General features: G+C 46.0%; 2 protein-coding genes across 3 annotated transcripts in view; both read right to left on the bottom strand.

Moving 5' to 3' along the window:
- Nucleotides 1-3,043, bottom strand: part of RAD51B (RAD51 paralog B) — a 379,679-nt gene extending 376,636 nt beyond the window's left edge. Inside the window, 2 exon segments of the mRNA XM_032188425.1 lie at nucleotides 1,312-1,363; nucleotides 3,006-3,043. The gene's annotated coding sequence lies outside the window, so the exon portion shown is untranslated.
- Nucleotides 3,044-15,690: 12,647 nt separating this feature from the next.
- Nucleotides 15,691-26,016, bottom strand: part of TMEM229B (transmembrane protein 229B) — a 30,669-nt gene continuing 20,343 nt past the window's right edge. The window contains exons 1-2 of one of the 2 annotated variants that reach the window (XM_032188427.1): nucleotides 20,056-22,529; nucleotides 15,691-19,553 (exon numbers count right to left, since the gene is read on the bottom strand). In XM_032188427.1, coding sequence (XP_032044318.1) covers nucleotides 19,023-19,526 — 504 coding nt within the window. In that variant the 5' untranslated portion in view covers nucleotides 19,527-19,553; nucleotides 20,056-22,529 and the 3' untranslated portion in view covers nucleotides 15,691-19,022. Of the gene's footprint in view, nucleotides 19,554-20,055; nucleotides 22,530-26,016 lie in introns of those variants that run through there. The other variant, XM_032188426.1, reaches the window with a different exon arrangement.

The following is a 26,016-nucleotide window of genomic DNA, read 5'->3' on the forward strand; positions in this document are numbered from 1 at the left end:
TTCTCCTCATATTTGACTGTGTATGAGGCCATGCTAATCAGAACAGAAGAACCAGCAACACCCATATGATACTGGTTTCTGGGAAAGAAGCAAGCTGGACATTACTGTGATGAGCCTCTGGATAGCAATGGGAGCAACTTATGTTCTTTTGAAAAGCAACGAGGTTATCTCTGAACAGCTTAACGTGAGCTGTATGGTAATGGCAGCGAGCATTTAGACCTGGCACATCAACTGAAGCACAGTGCTGGGCTCTGGTGAGCAAGAGAGCGCTCATCATGGGCACTGAGAGAGCAGGGATGCAAAAAGGGGACACCAGGAAGACCAAAGGCCTGGAAACACGCTCCAGTGTGCGAGATTCACACTACTCGAAGCACCCGACAACCTCCTGGGTAAGCTCATGGAAAGCACGCTGACAGAGAGAGCTCTCTGCTTTAACCAATAACAGAACCATAACAGCCAAAGCTAGGGACACGAAGACCCAAAAGACACGGTAAATATTATTTTGTTGTACACACAGCAGAAATAAAAACAGCTCTGGCAGCCAGCTCCGAGCACCCCGGCTTGCTGAGCTGCGTCCACTGCTTCCCGCTTCAGGAGCCTCCGAGTAGCTCCGAAAAGCCTTCAAACTGAAGTATGCAGCAGCTAAGGTTATGGCTACCAACCCTTCGTGCCCCAGCCCGCAGCTGCCTGCATTTGGGGCTATTTAGGGCCGTTTTTGTGCCTTTTTGTGCCGCTCCCCTGCCCCCGCCTCACCCGGCCCCACTTTTTCAAAGCGCCGCCGCCGCCGCCGCCTCACTGAGGCGCAGCCCCCGGGCAAGGCGCCCGCCCGCCATTGGCTCCGCTCCCGCCAATCGGCCGCAGCCGTGAATGCAGGCGGCGTGCGGGGCGTGCTGGGAGTTGTAGTTCGTGGGGGCGGGCGGGAGGCGGGAGGGCGGCCGTGATGGCGGCGGCGCGCTGAGGGCTGGCTCGACCGTGTCCCGGCTGCCTGGTCTCTGTTCTCCTCACTTTAAAAACTGGCCTGTCAGTTATTACAATAGAACTTCTTCCATGTTTTAACTAGAAATTCCTACAGTCTGCATAGAAAGCAGCTACAAAAGTTACAAAGCTACAAAGCAAACCTTCTGCAGGAAGGGTGCTACACACACTAATTTGTTAATAAAGAACTTGGGGTTACAAGTTTGTGTCTTCAGATGTAAGGCTCAAACTCATGGTGTTACACCAGCTCCGTGAGAAGTGCCTGCTGACTTTGAGGGAGCTATTTTTCTGTAATGTGAATGTAAATGGCAGTTAGTCATCAAACACGAGACTTACATGACTTCACTGATGTCCGTAGGGTGAGCGTTCCAACTCACTCTGGTTTATGCTAGAAAACATGGAAGTTTGTGTTTTAGATACGCTGTCTGCATACTCTTATGTTCTAGACCATAACCTAGCTGAAGAAAAATATGGACTAATGCTATCTGGGACATTTACTGAAGTCCTGTGCACTGAGAATCACATGGCTGTTTTTTTGTATTAATAAACAGTGCTACAGTGAAGCTTCAAAATAATGCTCCAGCCATTTTTCCAAAGTAGCAAACGGGAGAAACATAGCAAGAAATAGTGCATAACAAGAAGGCAATTGTCGTGAAATGACCAACAACCGTAGCATTAAAAAGATTCGCTAGAATCAGTGGTTCAGTCATAACCTGAAAGGAGCTCAACTGCCCTAAGAAGTCCAGGGGGGTTAAGAAACTGCACAGAGAATAAGCAGTACATACAAGAGCTACTGAGGGCTTATTTAACAGCTAGCTGAACCGGGAGAGGAGATGAGATGGAGAGAGAGCTCCTCCTGGTGGAGATTGTCTTTAGAAGTTGACTTGAAAAATGGAAGTCACGATTGAGAAAAGGTGGCTAAAGGGAAAGGATGGCTGTTGCTGTGGATTGGTTTCAGTGGAAGGAGGGCATGACTATAGGAATTCTATTGCCATTCCACTCCTCTGTTATGGAATTCTATGTACTGCTTGTTTAAAAAAAAAAAAAAAAAAAAAAAAAAAACAAATAAAAAGAAAAGCAGGAGCCCCAACTTCGATACCAGAGGTCGTAAAAGAAGTAATATTGCCTTGATGACCTTTTTTTCTCCCACAAATGGAGCAGGTTTTCCCCTTTACCTCCAGACCAACAGCCTTCCTTCCCATCTTCCACAAAAACAGAGTACCTGTGTTAAACCAGAGAACTGTTTGGGGACACTGAGCAAGGCAAACAAATCTTATCGGCCAGCTTGTTTAGATTTGTAAGCAAAACTAAGACACCCTGTCATCTCTCCTGCAAGTTCTTTGCATCACGATTCTCAGTGGAGTCACAGCTGTTCCCCTCTTCACTTCTCATATAAACATTTAAATCTACTGGAAATTAATCATGCATCATCTTCTCCACGTGACTTGAAAAAATCAGTATTATATATCCAGAGAAGTGTTCTTAAACACCAGTTTACTATCAAAGTTCTCAAGCAGCAACACTGTAGGCAGCTTCACAGCTCCCATATGTTTGAGCAGGACATTGGTCACTGGGGAATCGGGACACTCTGCAAACAGAGTGCAAACACCGCTGCTTCGTGACCTTGGCCAAGTTCTGTAACGATAGGGTATCTGTTTTCCTTCTCATTTTCGGTTTTACGTATTTAGACTGTAAACACAGCACTGAAAGAAACTGACAGAATTATGTGCCCAGTGTAGCACAGCAGGGCTCTGCTCTAGTTTAAGCCTTTAGCTGCCCCTGGAACTCATAATAAGGGATTAATAAAGCTGAGAGATGATTACTTTATAAGACTGAGACTCTACACATTAATTTACAACAGTCCTTTAAGTTGGCAACGCTGGAGCAAGACTGTTACAGAAATATGAAGCATAACAGCAACAACAAACGAAGTCTCATAGAACCAGTGCTCTAACATCAAACACACCAATTACAATAAAATTGGGAATGGGTGATTAGCTTGCTAATAACCAAACCAAAAGGAGCAAAACCTGATTTGAAGGGTGCAGGATGAAATCCTTATCAGTTCATAACCAAATAAATACTCAGCAGTTGAGTAATTCTGCAAGGCTCCAGAATCCAAATGATAATGGCAAAATACTTCCTTCCTGGAAAAAGAGTCCACAAAAAAATAACAATAAATAAATAAAATTAAATCTTCCTGTAACCCAAGACAGACTTCTGTGTGTAACTTCAGACAACAGTTTGGCATTCTGGAACATTTCAGATCATTAATTTCTAAAACAGCATCAGCCTGCTGATATTGACTTAATTCTGCAGTTTCATTACTGTTTTCCAACTATCAGTTATTGCTTTAAAATTAGCAGTGTTCCCCTACCTCTGTGAAAGGAAAACATCTTACGAGAGTACACTGTATGAGAACACAGCAACAACTCTGACTCACGGCAGTAATTCATAGAGTAGTTTTCCACCTTATGCTTGCAGACTAGTGTCTAATTAGCCTAACATATTCTTATTCCTTGGTAATACCTACTTGATGTCTAACACATTCTTAATAGCAATCCATGTGCTCCTGAGACTGGAAAGTGATTATAGCCCAGCTCCTGCTTTCCTGGCACTCAAGTCCCAAGAGGTTGCTCAATAACAGCATACAAAGGAACCACCAATGAAGTATTCTATCCATTACTACCTCCCCAAAGGAGATGGACATTTTCTTCCAACTCTTCGATGTTTCCTTCATCTCAAAAAGGGAATTAGAAGGATCTCCCAAGGAAGCCCTGGTTAAAAATACTTTATTTTCTATATGTACTTTATCAGAGCTTTAGAAAAGACACTTCAGTTGAGACTCCCAGATGTATCTGCTGTAGGGATTGTGTAGAGGGAAAAGAAAACATCCTTCAGTTGTTCCTACAAACTCCTCAGCTCAACCTAATCGTTATCACTGGCTATAATAAACAGACTGAGAACAGACCTGTGAAAAATTAGCCCATCTTCTCATTCTGGTTAATTCTCCCTCCCCCTTTGCTCTGAACAGTCTGTGGACCAGATAAGTGCCTCTCCCCAGGCAATTAACCTTTTTTCTCCTGCTCAGGAAGGATTAAAACCAATTACAATGAATCCTCCTCAGGTATTAGTGAGGACCTGTCTGACCACACACATTTACACCCATGCAAAAGAAGCTTATCTCTCAGGACAATCAGAAGGCATCTCTCCATTTCCTACCTCTCCAGTCATGCTGCTGTGAGAAAGGATTCAGAGTTACCCACCATCCCCAAAAACACTTCAGAAATGTTCAGCACCAATGTAGAGTCTTTGAAAGAGAGCATCTGTACCTCCTACCCTTTTTACAGAACAGCAGAATAGCCACCTTCGCTGCTATCACAGGCAGAAGCACAGACCCACCTGCACATTACAGCTTTGAAAAATTCAGATGCATTTGCTTTCTGCCCAAATTACAGGAAGCAAAATGAGAAACCTTGGGGATTATTCCACTTTTAGATTGTACTCATCTAAGCAGATTGCCCTCCAAGATCAGCTTCCTACTTCATTTAGCTTTTTCTGGTTAAAGGGACAGCAGGAGCCATTCAAGTCTTTGGGCTTTTTACATTTCCCTGTTAAGTTTCCGTTAAATGAGAAGGCTGTGAACCAGCAAAGCAGCAGCATAACAATCCACGGGGAGTTGTTGTCATCTTTACCAGTACATGCTAAACACAATTTACTCTCCATGAAACAAACCCAACCTCATCCTGCCTTTCACCTGTGCCCTACCTGTACTCCTTTTTTACTGTCTTGCCTTGAGGTTCTGTGTACTGAGGTGCTAAGCTTGTCCCAGTAGCAATGTTGCATTTAGCAGGCCTTGCCACTCTCACCACACATCTCCTGGGTTGCTGAGGTAGGCTAAGGAATGGCAAATTTTGCATCAGCAGGCCTTTAGGAGCATTGCACAAAGAAGACAGTATCTGACTGAGGTAATCCTCAGGTCTCTACTGCAGCTTTTCCCTGCTAAAAGCATGGAACAACTGGAACATACCCTGCTACTCAGAAACCTGAGCTACATTTAGGCTTATGTCCTGTGAAGCAGATTTGTTTCTCAGTGCCCAGCTATGGACCCAAATTCAGTAGTTCAGTGGTTCCCCTTTGATCAGCCCAATTCTCCGGGGATGCGCACATCCAGCAAGTAGTGCTGTGATCCTTCACAGCAGCCAGCCTCCACTGAGAAGCAGCAATTACACCAGAAAGATCTAAGCACTTCACAGGGATCAGTAGAAAAAGAGCGCTGTGCACCTCTTGTAATCACACACTGAATCAGACAGCAGTGAAATGAGTACCTGCAGTGCCTGGTTTTAGTGGCTCCATTAGGACATCTGCTCCTTTCAGGTACAGCCCTTGCTCCCTTCACAGAGATCTGCACTGGAGAAGAAAGACAACAGGAGCAGGTGGACACGAGAGAGAGAGGAGCTTTTTTGCATGGACAACATCAGCAGAGAAGGGCAGATCCCAGACACTCATCTCTGTGCAGCTGCCAGAAATGGTGGTGCCCTTGAAAAAGAGACAAAATCATTCAAGCACAATGTCAAAAACAAACCCTGATGTGAATATTTTTGTTCAGCTCACTGCCCAAGGAGCATGTCCAAATCAGCAATTGTAGTGAAAGCCCTTCATTTTTTGGAAAAGAAGTCTTCACTTTGTGATGTTGCAGATTAATCACTGATAACCCAGCAGCTGAACTGAGCCCAGTAGCTCTTATTTCAAACAACAAACACAAACCAGCAAGCAAACAAAGCCTGGAACATTTAATTCCATGAATTGTTTCAGTCTGGGGCCTTTGGCTCTTGCATGCTTTTCATTCTAGTCCTTTCTAGAGCCATGAATGAGAGCCCTATTGCTGGGACTACAAAGGTAACTGCTCCAAACAGAGAGTCCTGACTTTCCCATCCTCCCCAGATGTTACTGAACTGCTTCCGAAGCTGGCTGGAAGAGAAGAAATCACCAAACCTGGGCAGAAAAAGCCAAAGAAAGTCTCCACTCCCAGAGTCTTTGTGCCTTACAGTGTTCTCCCCAGCCCTGAAGGAATGAGACATCTTCATGCCTTGAGACTGAATGTTACTCACTCTCACACGCTACCTACGAGGATCTTGGCAGACTCCAGCAAGATCAAAACAGGGACCTGATGTCCTGTGTCTCATCAGCGTTCAGGAACAGATGCAAGAGATCTCTTAAAGGATAATTATAGAAGAATTTACCCACAGAGGAAAGAAGACATTCAATTAATTCTGTGGTGATTATTTTTTACCTTGAAGCATGGCAGTTCTTATCCGTTTTTCTGGGATGAGCACACAGCAATAATATATTCGAGCATCACCCCAGGACTCCACTAACCACAAACTCAATTACTATAGAGAGCATCCAGGCAAGCAGGTCTGCTGCTCACTGCTTGGGCATGATGCCATAGCTATGATCACATTATCCTCACCCTACATTGACTACCCACGGCAGATTGATTTTAGTGTCACAGCTATTTTTTAAATCACTGCAGCATATTATGTTAAATGAACAATGCAGCACATTGAGCATATACTTAATTGGAGTAAAATAGGACATTTGTACAGCAAGAAGCTGAAGGCAAGATTAGCTGTTTTGCTGAACCAGGGTCCTATTAATTGTCAGATAATTCAACTATTGTTTTAGATGGTCTTTAGAATATAGATTTATAAATCTGCAGGAAGCATCTCAGTCAGTCCAATCTATTCCAGCCTTTCAGGGCATATTTTTCCCAAACCTTAGGAGTTTTCACACCCAAGAGGGAAAAATCATGAAATGAGAATACTCCTGACCTTGCAACATAAAGTGCACCTGGGGCGCAATAACCCCAAGCAGAGCTACAGACTGGGAGAGGAATGGTTGGAAAGCTGCCAGGCAGAGAAGGACCTGGGAGTGATGGTTGATAGTCGGCTGAATATAAGCCAGCAGTGTGCTCAGGTGGCCAAGAAGGCCAACGGCATCCTGGCTTGTATCAGGAACAGCGTGACCAGCAGGGCTAGGGAGGTGATCGTCCCCCTGTACTCAGCTCTGGTGAGGCCGCACCTCGAGTACTGTGTTCAGTTTTGGGCCCCTCGCTACAAGAAGGACATCGAGGTGCTTGAGCGGGTGCAGAGAAGGGCGACGAAGCTGGTGAGGGGCCTGGAGAACAAGTCCTACGAGGAGCGGCTGAGGGAGCTGGGCTTGTTCAGCCTGGAGAAGAGGAGGCTCAGGGGCGACCTTATCGCTCTCTGTGGGTACCTCAAGGGAGGCTGTAGCGAGGTGGGGGTTGGCCTGTTCTCCCACGTGCCTGATGACAGGACGAGGGGGAATGGGTTTAAGTTGAGCCAGGGGAGTTTTAGGCTAGATGTTAGGAAGAACTTCTTCACTGAAAGGGTTGTGAGGCACTGGAACAGGCTGCCCAGGGAAGTGGTGGAGTCACCATCCCTGGAAGTCTTCAAAAGACGTTTAGATGTAGAGCTTAGGGATATGGTTTAGTGGAGGGCTGTTAGCGTTAGGTTGGAGGTTGGACTCGATGACCTTGAGGTCTCTTCCAACCTAGAAATTCTGTGTGTGTGATAAGGAAAGGTGCCTCTGAGACGACAGAAGATGGAGCATCCTGCATTCATTAGAGCTGCACTCTCATGGCATCAGCAGGGACAGGTGTATCCTGGGCTGTGTGATTCAGCAGCCGTATGGCACCAAAGGTTTAATTCTAATGGCCTTCATTCAGCTTGCACCAGGAGCTGCCTGCATCCATCACCTCGCAGCAGGGACTTGCCGACTCAGATACCAAAGCCAAATGATTTTTAAAAGCCTCTGATTTGAGCTGGCTTGATTTTAAGGCTTCCAACTTGAAATACTTTCAGCCCCAAGGGTGCACAGCTGTCATGCTTTCAACTGGAGCCATCTCAAAAACAGGGCAGAAATGTCCCAGACTGGTAAAACTTGAGTCATTCTAAATCTGTGGTCACTTTTCAAATATCTGGGCTTGAATGATAAGCTCAGGAATGTACACAAGTTTTCAGGGCTGGGAAATGGGCAGATGAGCATGAGACTTGTTTGTCTTAATTCATAATATAGTGTTTAAAATAAATACTCTTTAAGTATATCACCCTATTTCCCTTTTAAGTTGGTAAGGATCCAGAATAAGGTCAGTGAAGTGAATATAGGTACACAAGGAGAAAGTAAGACTAAGAACAGAATCAGGCTTTTGGGTATAAAAAATATGGACTGTGGTGTTTTTACTGTTTCTTTCTCCCTGCTGTTAATCTAACAGGTTAAAAAAAAGAAACGAGGAGGATGAATGAATGTCAGATGTGAAGAAAAATCTTTGGGCTTTCCATTTTCTATTGTAAGGCAGGACTAGAATAGTAAAAAAAGCAGCAGAGGTCAGGAATGAGATACAGCAAAGAAAAGCAGTGTGCAGACTCTTTTTTTTTTTTTTTTTCCAGAGATAATGGACTCAATCTGCTGTGTATGAAAAGAGACTCTTGGAGAGAAAGGCCAGAAATAGCAGAAGGTTTTACAGGGCAAGGGAGGGGTAGTGTTATTGTGCTCGATCTATGTATGGTTCATTCTGAGGTTTTGTAGCTGTGTTTCTGAGAGCTTGGCATCTGCCACCCCACATCACCGTCTCTTACCTAACCCACGGAGCGAGCGCACGTGCCCTGCTCTGCAGCCAGGCAGGAGGCAGAAGAGGAACAATCCTGGAGCCACCCCAGCAGCCAAGGCCTCTGTCTCCATCCTGTGATGCCTGAGGAGGGCAGATGTTTGGTTTCTGTTGGATTAAGCTTTTGGCTGGAGATTAGGCTTTGCTGTGGGTTAACTGCTGATCTTAACTGGATAGCTTTCCTATGGATCTGCCAAAAATGCCTAGAGTAGCACATAGGCTCTTTTCCTGCAATCTGTCAAAAATCTAAGTCAACAGATAACATCAAAATTACATATATTAAAATAAACGGAAAAAATAGCTTGGGATAGGCATGAATTCCTTCCCTCTCTTCGCCATTACAAGCTTCACTTGCTTATCAGCACCACTGATCCCCCTTCTGCCTGTTCAGAACAGCAAGAAAAAGGAAACTGCTGCCACCCCGTTAGCCACAATGCTGTGGTATTGAGGGAGTGGAACAAGAGCAAGACTTTGTTCATATAAACGAAGGCAGGAGGACATCAGTAACATGAAAATTAGTCACATTGCTTCTGAAGAACTCTGTCCTGGGCATACCCTTCAGAAACTCACTCAATCCCAAGCCTGACAGAGGTTAGATCTGGATCCAAACGCCATGGCCAAACGTGGTGCTTCTGTTCAGTTTTCTCACTGGGGCAGCTCAATGAGTTACTGCAGACCCCTTGTTCCTGAAGAAGATGTCACAGGGATGTCCTGGCCCCCTGAGGCTGGGTAACACCATGCCACTGCTGCCTAGTATGGGGAGGGCTGGGTGCCAGAGAAGCACATCGTGGCAGGCAGCCCGGCCCATCCTTCCTCACGGCTAAAGTGACTTCCCGGCAAGACAGGGGGCCATAGCACGTGGCAGCTGCTGCAGGATGAAGCGCACCCTGCAGTGCCCGTCGCTGTACTGGGATTTTACTGGTAGCTGTGGATATTCCCAGAACTGGCTTTCAGAGGGACTGGTGCCCTGTGTTCCTAAGACATGTGGAATCTGAAATTCCCATTCTAGTAGGGCTGGCTAAGTCGTAATCCTTCAATATCTCAAGCAGATCGATTAACTGTCATGAAGGACTGGGAGGAGGAGGAGGCAGGCTCTTTATGAAACCTCTTAAAAGCATAGATCATCTCTGGCTTGTCAGTGTGCACAAGGAAGACCCCAGGAGGGCTTTTGTTGCATCTTTGGACATAATTCTTTCCCTTGCAAAATCTGTGCTGGCCAGCTGGTGATTGAGCTGGCCAAGATATCTGCATTTCAAAAACACAGCATCACTATAAAGTGCCCATTGCTGCCTGCCTTTACAGAGAGAGATGATTTTTCCCCACATGAATAACCTCTTTGCAGTCCAATAAGTGCTGCTCCCCAGGTCAGGATCAGCCCTGATACAAAGGCTGTAAGGTGTTGTGGCGCTGTGGGATATTTGATCAACTACTATGATTATAATAAAAGCTATCCCTGACAGAGCTGTAGGTAAAAATCTCTCTCGGGAGCAGCATTTCCTGCTGACTCCATACAGAAGGCTTGGCAGGATGCCCTGTGCTTTACAGATATCTTTTGCTGGAAACAGAAAAATCCTCCTCTGGGGCTGCAGAGCCAGTCCCCGAAAGCCCTTGACCCTGAACATGTAATCTTCCCGGGGACCCAATGTACATGAGGAAATATAATCTTCTGAAGCATCTGCTGTCTGCGTCGTGTGAAAACATGACTGAGACCCAACTGTCACATCCCCAGGTCACTGGCTGGCTGCAGAATCCCTTAAAGGGGAAAAAACAAAAACAAACAAACAAAAAGAAAACCACCTCTCTCACCTGAGAGGAGATCTTTCTGCTGCTCTAAGCGTTACATTACCACCACTGCAGCCTGAGCAGTTCCTGTGGCATCCAATAGACATTTCACCTGCTTTTGTGCCCCAGGGAAGTAACAGATGGGAAACGGAGCTGACTTTTGTGGGGGTCCCTGTAGCAGCCTGGAAGGCGAGTCCTGCACCCGCTGGGAGCCACAGGGTGCAGAGCTACGTGGGGCAGCCCCAAGGCAGCTCTCCCAGCTGCGCAGGGCCAGGGGCCCAGGCTGGGTGCTTGGCCAGGGCTCCTCGAGGGTTACCCTGAGACACGGGTCTGCGGGGCACAGCAGCTTTGGCATGACGGTGAAAGGGAATGAGAGGTGTCCGTTATCGCAAAAGGCACACAGAAAAGGGGTGTCTGCTGCTTTTTTATTTCTCTACACATTTCTTGGGCCCTTTGGAGGACGTGGTCTCTGCTCTGAAGGCAGAGGTACAGGGAGCAGGAGCTTGAATGCAGAACTAGCAAGGAAAGAGCATTGATGTGACTTCTTAGTGATAATTTGCTTTGCTGTTGTTTTGTTTTTCTAATATTTTTTTCCAACACCGTAAACTCCCATCCTTGACATCTGCCCTGCCCTTGCCATTACCCACCTTCACCCTACTTCTCCCTTTAATGCTGCTGTCCTCATTTCCCCTTTTGTACACATGACCCTTTCACTATGTGGGGATTAGTATCTCACACATAAATATGTGAAATAGATATGCAGATGATCTAATTTGCTGGGTTTTGTAGGGCTGGCAAGACACACTGGAATGGAGAGAAGGGTATGTTCTGGCAGGCCAGCTGAAGGAAAACCTCCTGTGCACAGGATGAGTAATGGGAAACAGGCATCCGGGACATCAGCACCAGCACAGCAGGGACACTCAGGGGAAGGGGCTGAGCTGGTGGGACATACAGGCCAGGCATATAAGGAAGAGCTGGTCTGATGATTACAGAATGCTTGAAGTTAATGCAGGGGAACGAGGAGCACCACTCAGCACTGGGAGGTGGGATTGATACAGCAAGAACAATGTGTGTGAAGTTTTTCTCCTTTGGGTGTGAACAGAAGCAACAGAGGAGGTTGATGTCCCTGCCTTCCCTGCTTGCTGTGTGTCTGCCAGGGAGAAAGGAGGAGAGTGGCTGGCAGGGAACATGAGAAGCAGAAGGGGAGCACAAGTCTCCTGTGGCCAGGGGCGGCCTGCGTTGCTAGTCACTTGGCCAGGAAGAAAAGTTGTTATGTGGCACCGATTAAATCACCAGGTCCAAACTAACACCAAAACCCTAAAATTCAACAAGTCCTTGCCAGGAGGCAGCTAGTGAGGTGGAGAGGAAGGAGAGGACAGAAGCAGTGGAAGATAAAGCAGAGACGTGGGCTTTAACAGACCGAGATGGCAGCAGCCAAGGCCAGGCCTCGGGCCTGCTGTGAGGGCAGCCCTGAGCTCACATGCAGCCGTGGTGGTGGACACGGCCTGGGGGCAACTTGTGTAACTTACATAAAACCTGCAGGCACACCGCTTGTAAGGTCAAGAGCTGCTGTCTCGGCTCTTGGCCTGCTTCATGGGCATGTGGAGCTTCACCTTGGCTCTTCTCTGGATCTCAGTTGTTCAGGAAAGCGGCAGAGTGGACATGTGCAGATGATCTGAGGCAGTGTTTGCAGCTAAGCAGGTTACGGCTCTTCTCTGCCTGTAAAATTTACAATGTAGTCAGTGAGTGGTACAGTGCTGAGGCCATCAGCCATGTTTGCGCATGTAAACACACACATACACTCCGTGTGCATTTATAAGAAGGATCAGCTGAAATTATGAATTATTCTGCACACATTGAAACTCAGAGATTGACAGGAGAACCTTTTAGCTGAATTTAGCCCTGAAAGCCTATTATGTACCATTGTGTGGATGTTATAGCAAAGGCACTGGAAATTAATTGCAAACTTACTGCTGTCCTTGTGCCTGAAGGCAAGTGTGTAAAATGCTTTCTGCATTGAGCTTCCAAAGCACTGAGAACTGCAGCTGCTGTGGGCTTTAATGGATGCCACAGCTCATCAATAATCAGCCCATTTGTGTTCAGCTGCCAAAGGAGGGATCCAGAAAGGAAGCTTAGAGTAGCTGTGATCACAACATGGACTTGCAGTGGTCTTAAGGCACAGAAAGGGACAGATTGCCAAAGGACCTGATGGAGAAGCAAGAGCAATAGGAAGAGATGTGGCATCAGATGAGGGATCTGACAACAGAAGGGGCGATGTAGATAAGCTCTGCGGTAACTGCAACAACATGAGCTGATAGAGCAGATGGTCACCTCAGTTTAGCCTCTAACATGGCTTGTTGCCCCTAGCAATATTTACCCAAAAGTACTCTGATGATGATGAGATTATGTAGCACAGAGAGGGAAATCAGTCCTATTTTGAACAACAGACCTATGCTACGTATCAGCTCTGATGGCCCCTTCACGTGCCAGCTTTGCATATGGGCAGCCTGCATGCAGGTGGCTGCTGACATCTCCAGTGAAGAGCTGAGGGACTTGTATCAGCCACAAGCCTGTGGGTAGCCCACTGCTTCAGGGGCTGTCACACACAGGACAGTTGGGAGTTTAACATTTTGTCCGGTCACCACTTTTCCTCACACCAGGCAAAATTTTAAACTTCCTTTCCAGGTCTGACTAGACCACCTTGGACCTGTCAGGACATTTCCATCAGCTCCCTGACAGTCGTATTTTGGGCTCATCCTGACCTACTTCAAGGCCTGAAGTGGGAATTTATTTCACTTACAGATCTTTCAGTGAAAACTGATAAAGGCAAATGCTGTTATTCTTATTCCCGCAAATACTAGGTGAGGAGCCATACCAAAGCAGCAGCATAGGTATGTTGCAAAGGGGGTCAGTGACAAATTCTGCACTGGAAAGTATCCTGGGTTTGAAAGGCCAGAAATCTACAAACACTGCATATCTCAACTCAGATATTTAATAAATATCGATAGTCTCAACTGCATACGTTTACTTCTTTTTATTAAAGAGCAAACTGCTTGTATTTCCTTCTCCTTCTTCTTCATTATAGCATCAAAGCAGGACAGCATGCCACACAATGGTACAAACAAACAGCATTACCAGATACTTAAGAGTCTTTAGCTCCAAAATTGACTAGAGCATAAATACAAACTGACGTCAAGCATTTGGGATTACCATTTAAAACTGCTATTTTCTGAGAAGCTAATGAAGGCCGTGCACGTCAGAAAATCTGGTGGCTACAAAGGGAGCGAGCAGCCTGGGCTCCAGAGGAAGGAGTCAAGGAAAAGCTCAGCTTCTGCCTGAATAAAAAACCTGCCAGAGTGCTTTACACCTGTGAGAAGCCTCAGCCACAGAGAGCACGAAATAGCTGCTTCCAACCTGTCCAGGTCTTGAAGATGTCACCAGCAGGCCTTGCTCTGCCACCGTTAACCAGCAGCTCTTGCACCACCACAGTCCTTGCACGGTAGAAGCTCCTCCTGGCTGCACCGGGATTGCAGGGCATGGCACTCTCAGCGCGGACTGTGGGTGTGTGGTGCTAGGGCCCCACTCCACGGCTATGACAAGCCACCTTCCCACATTTGGTGTCTAGGGCCTCAGTTAAGTAGCTGCAACAAGATGCTCTCTAGTGGGATCATAAATGGTAATGAAGCTGCTACAGTATTCCTCCCAGTCTCCCCCTCTTAACCTCCTGCTTTCCCATGAAAAACATTTCCATCAGAACCCATGGAATTAGGAGTACATTTAATAAGGCAGAACACACTCCTGAGTAGGCCCTTGGGCTAACTCAGGTGCTGGAAGTGGCAGAAACGCATGGCAGCACTCTGCGGGCTAAGGCTTTCTGCCTTTCAGCATGATTAACTTACCAGGATGGAGCACAGTGCTGTATGGCTTTTAGTACCTCAGCCAGTCTAACGAGCTCTCACTTGCATATCGCTAGGTGATGCACTTTTCCACAGAGATGTCGGTAGGGAATTCCTTAGAGAAAAAAGATGAGTAGAGATCCCGAACCTCCGGCGTACCCCAGAGCAAGTCCAGGCTGTCATGCCCTGTGGGGCAAGCAGACTTCTGCATTGCCACGTGCAGTAGAGATCTCCCTGGGCAAGGGCAGCTGTGTACTTGAAGCATCAGTGCCTTTGGACACCCACCAACCACGCAGTGTCCCCCCAGCCCCTCCCTAGACTTACTCCAGGCCACTTTTCCCCCTGGCATCTGCCAGCTGCCCGGGGGCCAAGAGCACAGCAGGTACGGAGGACACCACCTCCTCCTGTCACTTCTCTCTCGTTGGGTGATCGCAAAGCAGCAGCCCAAGTCACTAAACCCTTGATGGAGTGAACCCTTGCCATCCTGGAAATAAGCCATCATAGGTGCTGCAAATTCATTGTCACGCTTCTTGAGCCTGCCCTTAAAATCGAAGTTCCCTCCCCAGACTGAGCCTGACCTCTATTAGCTTACAGCCTGGCATGGTGCTGAGCCCCCCCAGCAGGTGCAGAGGGGCTTGCCCTGCTCCCCAGGCTGGAGGTGGAAGGAAGGGCCGGTCACTTCCCCACGGCAGGCTCCGGACACCCGAAGGGACAGGAGGGAAGGCAGGTGCAAGAGGAGGTCATTTGCAAAGCAAGGCCAGCTGAGGACAGCAAGGCCTCCTGAGGGGTCCCCACCTCTGTGACCCAACCTGGTGCCACAGCAGCTGGGCGAGGGGTGCGTGGTGGGAACGGCTTCTGATTTAGCAGGGGATGCACCAGAAGAGAGATTTCCTTCTACAACACAGTGTGGTTGGCAGAGGGATGTGGGAGCTGCGGACGTGCAGAAAGGAAGCGGAAGATAAGGCAGCTTCCTTGTCTGCGGGTTCAGCTGCAGTTTGCAGGCAGAAAGACTGAAGCGAAGAACTTGCGTCTGCAAGCCTTGCCCTTGAAGACAGGACACAGCGCGTGTATTCAGGGCCCAGGATAAACTAAAATAGAAAAATATGTGGTTTCATTTCACATTTTAGCAGTAGCTCATATTTTATTCATAGTACCTAAAAGGCCAAAGTTCCTGTGAACGAAGAAATTCCCCTTTTTTCTGTGCAGGTTTCAGAAAAATTAGTCAACAGCAGAATAACGCTATTGATCTCAAGAGGACTTCAGCCACCAGCCTCTTAACTCTCCAAGCAGCTCAGGCACTCCAGTAATTCTTCACCTTTTATAGTCACAGGACTAGTCAAGCGAAACGTTGATTGGATTATTCAGCTTTAATTACAAAATGCATTCAGACCAAAGGCATACTAATACCTGGTACATATGTACACATTTCTCTCAGTTATAACACCCAAGACCAACATGCAGTCTCGTCCTGCTTTGAATCAACCACTTATCTCTGACATCACTGCAATATGCACAGACATCACGACAATGCTTAAACTCCCCTTTGCGCCGAGGACACCGGACTGTATTTTAGGAAGTACTTGGACATCCTTTAGCATGGACAGTACAGGAGATAAGCAAGACAAGGGAGGCAAAAGTGGAACCTCAGGCAATCAAAGCCTGGATCCCACCACCCACCACCCTCCCAAAAGAGCAGCAATGGGTCACTTTCTCCTTCTTGCTGCAGAGTTTGGACAAGGTGGATAAATCACAAGTTATTTTTTTTTTATTGCTGGTGAACTCAAAACAGGCAACTTTAATCTGCTGAGGAAGAGCCACATACAAACAAATGGTTAGGCCTTGTGCGTTTGTTTTCTTTTTTATAACATAAATGTCTCTACAACTTTAGACCAGGTCCTGAGCTCATGCTGAGCTCCCCAAAACCCTTCTGATGTTATCAGAAGCATGACACATATTAAAAAGGGAGATTTTGCAGAAGAGACAAAGCCACATTGCTCAGAAAGGAGAAGTCTAGCTAACTCTGCTGCATTAGGTACATGGTAGGAAAGCAAACACGGTGATATCATGAGCTGTCCAGGGAATTATTTGAATTGATTTAAGAATTTGCTGGGTCCCTTTCTGTTTCTGGTGTGCAAGCTGCAAGTAAAGTGCACTTCTGGGTGTAAATTACAACTCTATGAGGATGTAATATCTAGGTGGTACATCAGACATTACTGGAAAGCAAACTAAAATAATTGTTACAATGGCATAAACAATAAGGATAATGGAATAAGGTATCATGTGCTGCTGGGAAACCCATCCATAATTTGAGCACCTAACTATTATATCACTGTGAAAGAACCACATCATTTAGTGGGGACATGACTGTGTAACTGGGTTAGCTTTGTGAACACCTCCTCCCTTAGCCCCAGCTGCAGCTGGTACAGTCACCAAAGGATCTTGCTAACCCCTTTTGAGAGTTTTGCAACAGCTAAGGAGAAAGCAGGGATCCTAAGGAAGTTTCTATGAGGCTGAGGGTTTCTCCTTTTTGCCTCTTGTACAATGCCAGGTGACTGTTTTGCCTTGGTCTACACACCTGAGACCATCAAGGCTGATAAACAACATACTGTTTCTCTGGTTTCGTAATACTGGCATCACAGCAAGAAAATAGAATCTGTTCAGTGTTTGTTCTCTTTTAATTTAATGATCTCTAAAAAGGGAACTCTAAATATCCACCTAAGTATGCTGAGTGCTTCAGTAGACACTACACACCCCAGGGCAGATTTGATTAACTCCTTGACACCACTGTTTTTGTGTGCCCGTTGCCAGCAACGAATGTCATGTGAGAAGGGGGAGGAGAGGAATAAAATAATTGCACTCAGTGTGATACAAGAAGGATTAATGCTGCCTTCCTAAGAGCAGAACCAACAACTAATTCCCCTCACAGGGCCAGAAGTGCTTTTCCCCTCAAGGCTGGATGCTCCAGGGCAAGAAGCAGCTACACAGCCGAGCACGCCCTCTCAGAGGACCAACATAGAAAGAACCTGGCCACTTCCATCATAGGAGTGGAACCCTACAGCCATACAAACACGCTTGCATTTCAAGCTAAATTCATCCCTTCTGCAGCTCAGTTGACTGTGATGGAAGAAAACCCCAAATTAATCTGGCCCTACAGGACCATTACAGCAAACCTGCCTCAGAAAGCTGTCAGGAGTGAGGTACGTCTGGCAGATGGCAACTCCACATTCGTGGCTGACACTGACAGCACAGACTTCCCAAAGCAAATGATTTAATCTGTGGCTGCCAGTATCAAACACCTTCTCTGCACTGCAGCTTTCCCCATACTCCACAAATGCTGTCTTTAGGACAAATCTCAAACTGCCCCCATGCAGGTAGCTCTGAAAGGGAGCCACTGCACTCCTGCACCTCCAGCTCTACTGCTGCCCTCACTGGGACCTCATAACTCACGCAGCGCTCTTCAAGGAGGGGTTTGTTTGTTTGTTTGTTAAAATAGCATGTCTCCCTATATCAGACAGCACAGCACAGCTTTTGCTTCCTCCAGTAATTGCCATGAGAAAGGTTTGCTGTGGTTGTTGAAAATAGATTTTGGGAAGGAAAAGCAAAACCTCTTGAAACACTGGGGAGAACACTGAGTCCTGGCTCAGTTCTGCCCAGTGCTGAAGGAGGTGGCAGGCAGTGCCGGAGCACTGGATCACAGGTACCACTTTAGCCACGTGAAGATTTTGACCTTTAGTCAAATACAATGGGTTGCAGCCAGACATCACCAGAAACAGATCTGGGAAGGCAGGCAGAAAACTCTTGTGGCATGTACAGTCTCTACAAGATTTGCACGGTTGGGATGGGAGCTGGAATCTGCAGCAGCCCTTCAGACAAGTTCTGCTTTGGGGAGACAGAGGAGATGGGAAGACTTATGCTATTTCTTGTGCCTTTTGCCAAGATTCAGATTGCACAGATTATGGTAAAATTCACTCGGCAAGAAAAGGCCTTTATTAAAAAAAAAAAAAAGGAAAGAAAAAAAAATTCTCGTGAGTATCAGGACTGAGATTTCAAGAAGTACAAGATTTGTATAAATTCAGCAAGATGTCCAGCACCAGATCACATTGTGGTGCAACAAAGAACCTTGGGGGAGGCCAATGGGACCTCGAGAGGGGAACACCATCTACCTCCCCAGCAGACTGCCAGTCTTAGGTCCCTCTCAACAGCAGACAGATTTTCCTTGTTCCTGCAGCATCTCAGGTCCCACGGGAGGTATTGGTTGCAAGCAAGCACCTGAATATTGCCTAATGGAGTAAGCCAATCACTAATTTAGCTGGCGCATCCATGCCCATCCACTGATTATGTTTTTCCTTTTTGAATGCATTTCCACTGGAGCACTTCTTTTCTTCTTTCTCCACATGAAACGGTAAGCCAAAGAACTGCTTTCATCTGTAATAAGTTAAAATCAGAAATGACCTAGCTAACAAGTAATTGATATTGGTCCTTGGAGCCCAAAGAGTAAAATCCATAGAAAATCTATTGGTTCCATTTTTTCCGGTATATCCCATGCACAACCCCATTAGAAAAATGGGGTTTATTAATCTTATCATACAGCTAGGAGCAGTACCTCAAAGCCAGAGCCGACAGTTTGTTGTAGAGGTCTGGGCTCTCTCAGATTGCTAACCATGGTTCGGACTCACTGTTCAATCTGTCTTCACGTGGCCGTTGGCCAAGGCTACGGGGACGGTGGGGGCCCCTGGCTCAGCAGTCTCATCAAATCGCAAGCGCAGGGTGTTTCTGATCACCAGCTGCTCCATGATGAAAGAAGCACAAAACCAAGGAATGGCATACTCCAGGGTGATCAGGCCCATGAAGTCAAAATCAAACTGGGAATAGTCCCACGGGCAGGCATTGAACTGGCGTAGGATGAGGCCAGTGGTGAACTCCCAGAGATATGTCCAAAGGGTGTAAATGAAGCAGCGCAGCAAAATGTTACACTTGTCTTTGAGATACAGATACATCTTCTCCACGATGAGGATGGAGGTGCCATAGATGAAGAGCGCCCACACACTGGTAACACCCGGGAACTTCCAGTTAAAGTTGACCACAAACTCCCAAGCAGCCGTGAACATCACCTCACAGAAATAGCCGTGAATGGCATAGAGGTACCATCGGGAGAAAGCGGTCAGAGGCTCTGCCGCAGCCATCCTTCTGCACACACCCCAGCAGGCACTCTGAAATGAAGACAGGGAGAGGAGTCAACAAGGAATTCACAAGCCCTTATCACCCAGATGGCAACATGCACAGAGCTGTAACAACCACAAAGCGCAAATTCTAAGAAAACTGAATTTTAAGTTGTTGCACTTTCTCAACTGCAAATTTAAGCCTTGAGGAACTAAGATTCAGAAGGGACCTGGACAATGTCTACTGCTCTGCCTGAGGACTGGGATGCAGCTGGTTTTCCATCTGGTAGCAAGGAGGGAGCTGAAAGGTTCAAGGACTTTGCCAGGGGTGGGGCTACCAAAGAACTTCTGGATGGAATCATCAGTAGAAAAACACAGGCATCTCAAAAGAAGCACACACCACCTTCTTGCTCATTTAAAGCAGCAGCACTGTCCCACCTTTTCTGCCTCTAACATGCAGTTTTCAATGCAACAGAGTGTTAAAAACCTGAGTCCCTTCAGCTGTCTCCTACAGCCTCCATACCCTAAAAGTTTATTATACTGAAAGACTAACCTTTGATAGAAGCCACAGACAGGAAACTGGAAGAGAAAGTTTTGAGGTTTAACATTTTCCTGTACCGCACCTTGCATCTATGCAGCTGAACTCTTACTTCTTCTTGATAAAGATTTCATGCATCATATTGAAATCCACTCAGATTTGGCTTCAGGACAGCAAAGCACAAAGGATGAGAATAAAAAGGAACAGCTGAGCATAGAGGTGGTTAGTCATGACAAAAAGGAAATGAAAACAAACTCTATTTGTCTCTACAGGAAGAAACTTGGTGAAGAGGTTTTTGAAAGGATACGATTTGCTTATCGCTGAACAATTTCAACACAATTAGTTCTTACGCTTTTAGTATAAATTTACAAGGTCCTAAGCATTGCTCTCCCATGCTACCTTCACTGGCACAAGCTGCTTAGGCATAATTTTACTGAAGCCTGACAGATTTACACCTCAGTGTGAATTTGACATCTTTTGGTTTTTAGAAACTTTTCTTTCAAGTTGAGTTTCTCTTGACTCTTCATCAGGCACTACTTAACTTCTTTGCTCTGCACATGTCAACCCCCCCACATGGTACAAGGTGCTAGGAAGAGTTTTCTTTTGTCAGAATAGGGATTATACAGCCACAGCATGAAGGGAGACATTTTTTGTATCTGAATAGACAGACATCAAAAGATGCAGAGGCCTCAGAAGTCATACCTATTGCTAGGTGGTAAGGCACCAGGGAAATAAAGAACTGGCATTCTCCAGGGAACAAAACAACTGTGAAGTTTTTACTGAACTGCTAACAGTTGTATGATTTTCCTCTCTTTTCAATAAATCTAAGTTATTCTGCTTGTGTGGCTTACTCCTTGCACTTCCCTCTACACCTTTATTACATGAAATGTATTTAAACTCTGATAGCAGCAGGCATCCACAGCATGCAGTATTATCTGTAAGGTTTTCCTTGTAATTTTTGAGATTTCTTTACAAAGTTGGACCTTTAACAAAAGAAGTTTTCTAAATGCACAGAATTTCCTTCCCTCTCAGTCTGTCCCTTCTTCTTCCAAGCATCCTGCCACCAGGTATTTCTGTTGCCTTATGCCTGCCCGCCAAAGCCTCACACAAATACAGCCAACAAGACTTGTCTTCTACCCGTGTCATTTCCCCCATGCAATGAAGATCTCTTTCCTGGATTTGTGCATCACATAATAATCACCCATTTCTCCTCTGCTTCTTTCTTACACTTTGCAAGGTATCTAATTCCAACACTAGAAGCTTGTGGCTAATAACTGAACCACAAAACCAGGTCTGTGACAACCTCTGCAGTGCAAATGAACCCCTTACAACAACCAGATTACGATCAACAACAAGAGTTGATTTCTTTTGAATCCTAAGCCTTTCACCACAACTGCAAGAAGTCAAGCATCAATGTGCTAATACAGTCTCAGCATTTTTCTTTTCTTGTCAGGTGTCTAGTCAGCTGAAGCTTGATGGGAACCTCCTTCTGATGTGCTTGAAGGACAGCTCTCACCTGCTGCCTGCTAATTAAAGGCATCCCTAGGCAGGGCAGATGCTGAACGGTGGCAGCCAAATATAATCTGGTGCTGGGCACTAAGCAAGTCCGTAAATCATTAGCTCCTTCTGTAAAACATTTCACTCAAAATAAGACAAAATTGCACAGTAAAACATAGAAGGGAACAAATGATACCCTGGGAGCCACATCCCATCCTTGCACAAGCTGTGGACACCACAGGGTAATGGTTACAAGTCGTTTGGGCATTTACAATAATGAACACTGCAGCCATTCCCAGTATCATCCGCCAGTGATACCAAATTGGCTGACACTTGGCAGGCAACACAGCAAAAGAAGCTCTTAATAGGGAAATGAGGGAGAAAAGTACTGTTTTATTGGACAGCAATTAATGCCTAAGAACCACACAGGAAAGTAGTTGCAGGACATTAGTGGGAGAGGCATTCAGACAGCAGGCTGGGTTCGGCAAGATGCAGACTTATGAAAAGCATCAAATAGATAATTGATCTTGGTTATACAAGACTTTTAATGGCGTGACAGTAATAAAGGCCAAAAGGCTCTAATCATACGGTAGCTATTCAGTCCCCTGAGGAAACCAAAAGGCATTAATCAGTGAGGTAGCTACAGTGGGATGGGCAGCAGCTTCCAGAAAACCAGAAACACAGCTGCCACCAGCACAATTGTCTCAGCAGAGAGCAAACAAGTCGTGGAGACTGCACGTGGATGGCAATGCTGGTACTGCTGCTGCTCACACCGCGGTGTTTTATGGAAAACAGGGGGCTGCTTATCTCAAGGCTGTGGAAAAACCTCCTATCACCAGCAGATTATATTTCAAGCAGCTAGAGAAGGAGCGCCTCAAAATGCAATATTATTAGTAAGACTGAACTAAGCCAGCTCAGAAGTTTTCCCTCTCTCCCCAGGACCTTCTTTTCCAACTTGATGACAGAATGGCAAGAAAGAAGGCAAGTTTGTGGAAACCACACCTGGTCCTCAGAGGAGCATGCAGTCCCTGTCCAGGTGATGCTGGTGAGAGCATGGGGACTGAGAGCCTCTCCACACACAGCAGACAAAGACAGGCCTATAAGAGGAAGACTGTGAAGAGCTGTGCTTCTCTACAGAAATCTGTCTCGGAAGATGAGGGCAGGACTCTGGTTTAGGGCTGCAAGAAAAGGTTATAATAACAGCACTAAGATTATCCTTTTAGATTTTAGAACACCAACTCCAAATGGACATTCATCATCCGTTAGGTTGAGTAAGATGCAGATCAACCTGACGCACCAGGCCAAGTAAGGAGACGGGCTGTACATCCCAGACTGTCTGTTTCGTGTGTGAGACACTTCTGTGCAGGGGGAATGCTTCCATACACATTTCCAGTTCTGCAGCCCAGGCAGACAACAGGCAAGTGATCAGAAAATGGCTTGATGGGAGACCAAGAGATAATGGCAGATTTGTCATGCACGAGCACTGCAGGGGAGGCATCAGTGCCTGTCCTATTCATGCCTGATTAAACCCTCTAGCACTGTCTGGTTCACTTTCTTTTCTCCAAGGGCTCTCCTTTGCAGTGGCTTTCTGTCCATTTCTCTTCTACCAAGCCAAATTGAGCTCCAGAAAGTCTCTCCCTGATTATCTCTTGTCCCCAGCAGAATTATTTAGACTCACAGCCTCTGGACAGTTACAGTAAGATGCAGTCAAGATACTCTGAATTAACTCTGAAATGCTAATAAAAGAAAAACTTCCATGAGACAATTCTTCTGACTGTCAGCCTTAGGCTGTTAATTCTGGCAGCTGCTTGATTCACCACAGGTGGGAATTTCAACTGCTGCAATAAGTTCCTTATTCTTAACATCCACTTGTTTCTGCAGTAGCCAGTTTAAAAGAAAAAATAGGACTCCATTATTTTAAAAATTCCTATCTGAAGTGTTTACTAGTAATATTTAGTTTTGTAACGTTCATGCTCATATTTCTAAGGAATGTCTTAGATACATCTATAACCTTGTGTAATATGTCATAATTACTTTGTAATTTGAAAGAGTAACTGAAGAGAGAGGACCTGCAGCAGGATGCTTCAGTCTCTCCAAATGAGAGAACATCAGACAGCTCTGAGATAGATGGCACTGCCATTCCCTGACCGTAAGCTCTGATATGCTGTTTCTTCAGACTCCTCTTATCCAAACAGCATTTATATAAATGTAACTGCTTTTTGAGCAATATCCTTTTAAATGTAATTCTTCCTCTCTTATTTTCTATTTTCCCCTGCGAGTACGCACTAAATCAGCATGCCTGTGTAACCAGGGACAGCATTGACGTGCTGCAGATCTGTCTTCAGTCTTTTCATACAATTCTCACACAAACCATTGGGAGTAAAGATTTACAGAACACCAGCACTGGATTTGCCCCAAGACATTAGTTCATTAGTGTTTAAAGATTTATGCAGCAAAGTCTTAGCAGTACTTATGCACTGAAGTCATAACTCTGAGGAGATATTCATCCTTCAGGTAACCGAGAGCCTCAATTAACCACGGCTCAGAAAATAGAATTTCAACTCCACTGAAGTGTGGAATAGTTCCAGCAAATCGATTAATCAAGCCTCACAACGAATGCTAAAAGCATGCCACAGACAGATGTCTCTAAATACAGACTTGATGTCCCTTTCTTAGCGCTTTCAGGATGGATTTGGAGCTCTGGGATTTTGGTCAGTTCTGATGTATTAATGCTTTTGCTGCTTCTTTCTCTGGACTCCATCCCTATCAGGATGGGCACTGTCTCCCTTCCTCAGAGTTCTACCAACACACCGTGTGTTGCCAGTTAGAAAGCACAGCCTATTTCCAGTCTGCATCTTCCCCCCTTTTTTTTTTTGTCCCTATCTCCCTTCTCTTACGAAGTGCATCATTTCCCTGCCACTCCTGGTTCCTTTGCCCTGTTCATTCTGGACCTGCCAGCAGCCTCTGATCCCTGCCTATCTGTCAAATCTGTTCTGAAGAGAACTGGGATTCAGTTATAAAAAAAAAAAAAAAGAAAAAAAGAAAAAAAGAATGACGACAAAGGAAGATTAAATGAATCCAATTATCAATCTAAGCCAAAGGGATGGGGAAGTGTGGCTGTTACCAGTAAAGCCTGCGTGGGCTGCCCAGAAGGCACCGCTTCTCAGCATGGAGGAAGGTAGGGACATCTTGGGAGGGAGCAGTAGAGAGTTTAGAGGGGGGAGGCTTTTCAAAGAACAAAGAGAAAACGTGAAGACATTAATAGTTTAAAGAATTTTCTGACTAACATGATCTCATGAACGGCAACAGAAATGCAGAAAGCTGAGACTTCCCATGCCCTGCATCATGCACAGCATCACGTTACTGTAACAGACCTTTGCCCACAGCGACCACCCTACCCCAAGAGCAAGCAAAGCAGCAGCTCTTCACTCACAGTGACCAAGAGGGATGCTTGCTGTTCCAGATACAAGACTCCTCAAGTGTCAAGCATGCAGTAGACCCACAAGACAAACCTGAAAAATGGCTGAGATCACACTCAACATCTAGAACTATTACTCCTGAGTCTCCCCAACATCTCCAAGAAGGACACAACCTTACCTTAAAGCCTGCTTGTAGAACACTCCCCTGTGCCTCAACCTGTCCCAACAAGGGCTCCCCAACAAGCAACTGCCCAGCAAGGGCCCAAGGGCCTCTGAAGCAGCCCCAGCACAGAGCACAGCTCTGAAGCCAGGGACCTGCTGTAGGAGTGGGCAGAGCCCCCCATCAGCCCTGCAGAGGAGGGGACCAGCCCTGCGGAAGGTGTGCCCACAGGGAGCCTGCACAACCAGCCTGCAGAATCTGCGGCAGCTTTTCTCCAGTTTTGGGCTGCTCAACTGCTGGTAAGCCTTAAAATAATGCTTTAACAGTAGCCCAGGTTGACTTTATTCTCTGCAGTGAGAGCAGAACTGACTTGCAAGAAGTGATTTTTCCAAAGCTACTGCAAGTTTACAGCCTAGATCTCAGCACTGTTAGTTCCTGGTGGGCAACTGCCTGGCTCTTCACTGCCCGGACCTTCATTTCAAACCGTGCACTTATGTACAGCGGCAATCCACATTCACAGCTGGCTTTGAAAGCTTGAGCTTAGCGTGTTGCATTAGCTGCCTGAAGCAAATCTGACATTCAGAGAACATAATGCACATCATGGCTTACTAGGAAAAAGCAACCCAAAACAGAGTAATGAATGGAGAGCGAGAATTTATCCTAAGAACATGCTGAGAATGTGTAAGCCGTAGCCAATATCCTTTCCAGTGCCACTAAGGAGCCTAGAGACATAAAGGAGAGACAACATTAAGGTCAAGACGTGATGCCTATCTTATATCATTTCTTAAGGCTGTTTGGAAATTCAGACAGTTATTTTTTTGAAAAAGTTTTTTTTCCCCCCCATCTTCTTTTTCTTCTCAGCAGATGTCCCCTCTCCCCCATCTTCTTTCCAAAGCTAAA

The sequence above is a fragment of the Aythya fuligula genome, chromosome 5 (assembly GCF_009819795.1).
Source record: "Aythya fuligula isolate bAytFul2 chromosome 5, bAytFul2.pri, whole genome shotgun sequence".
NCBI classification, from domain to species: Eukaryota; Metazoa; Chordata; class Aves; order Anseriformes; family Anatidae; genus Aythya; species Aythya fuligula.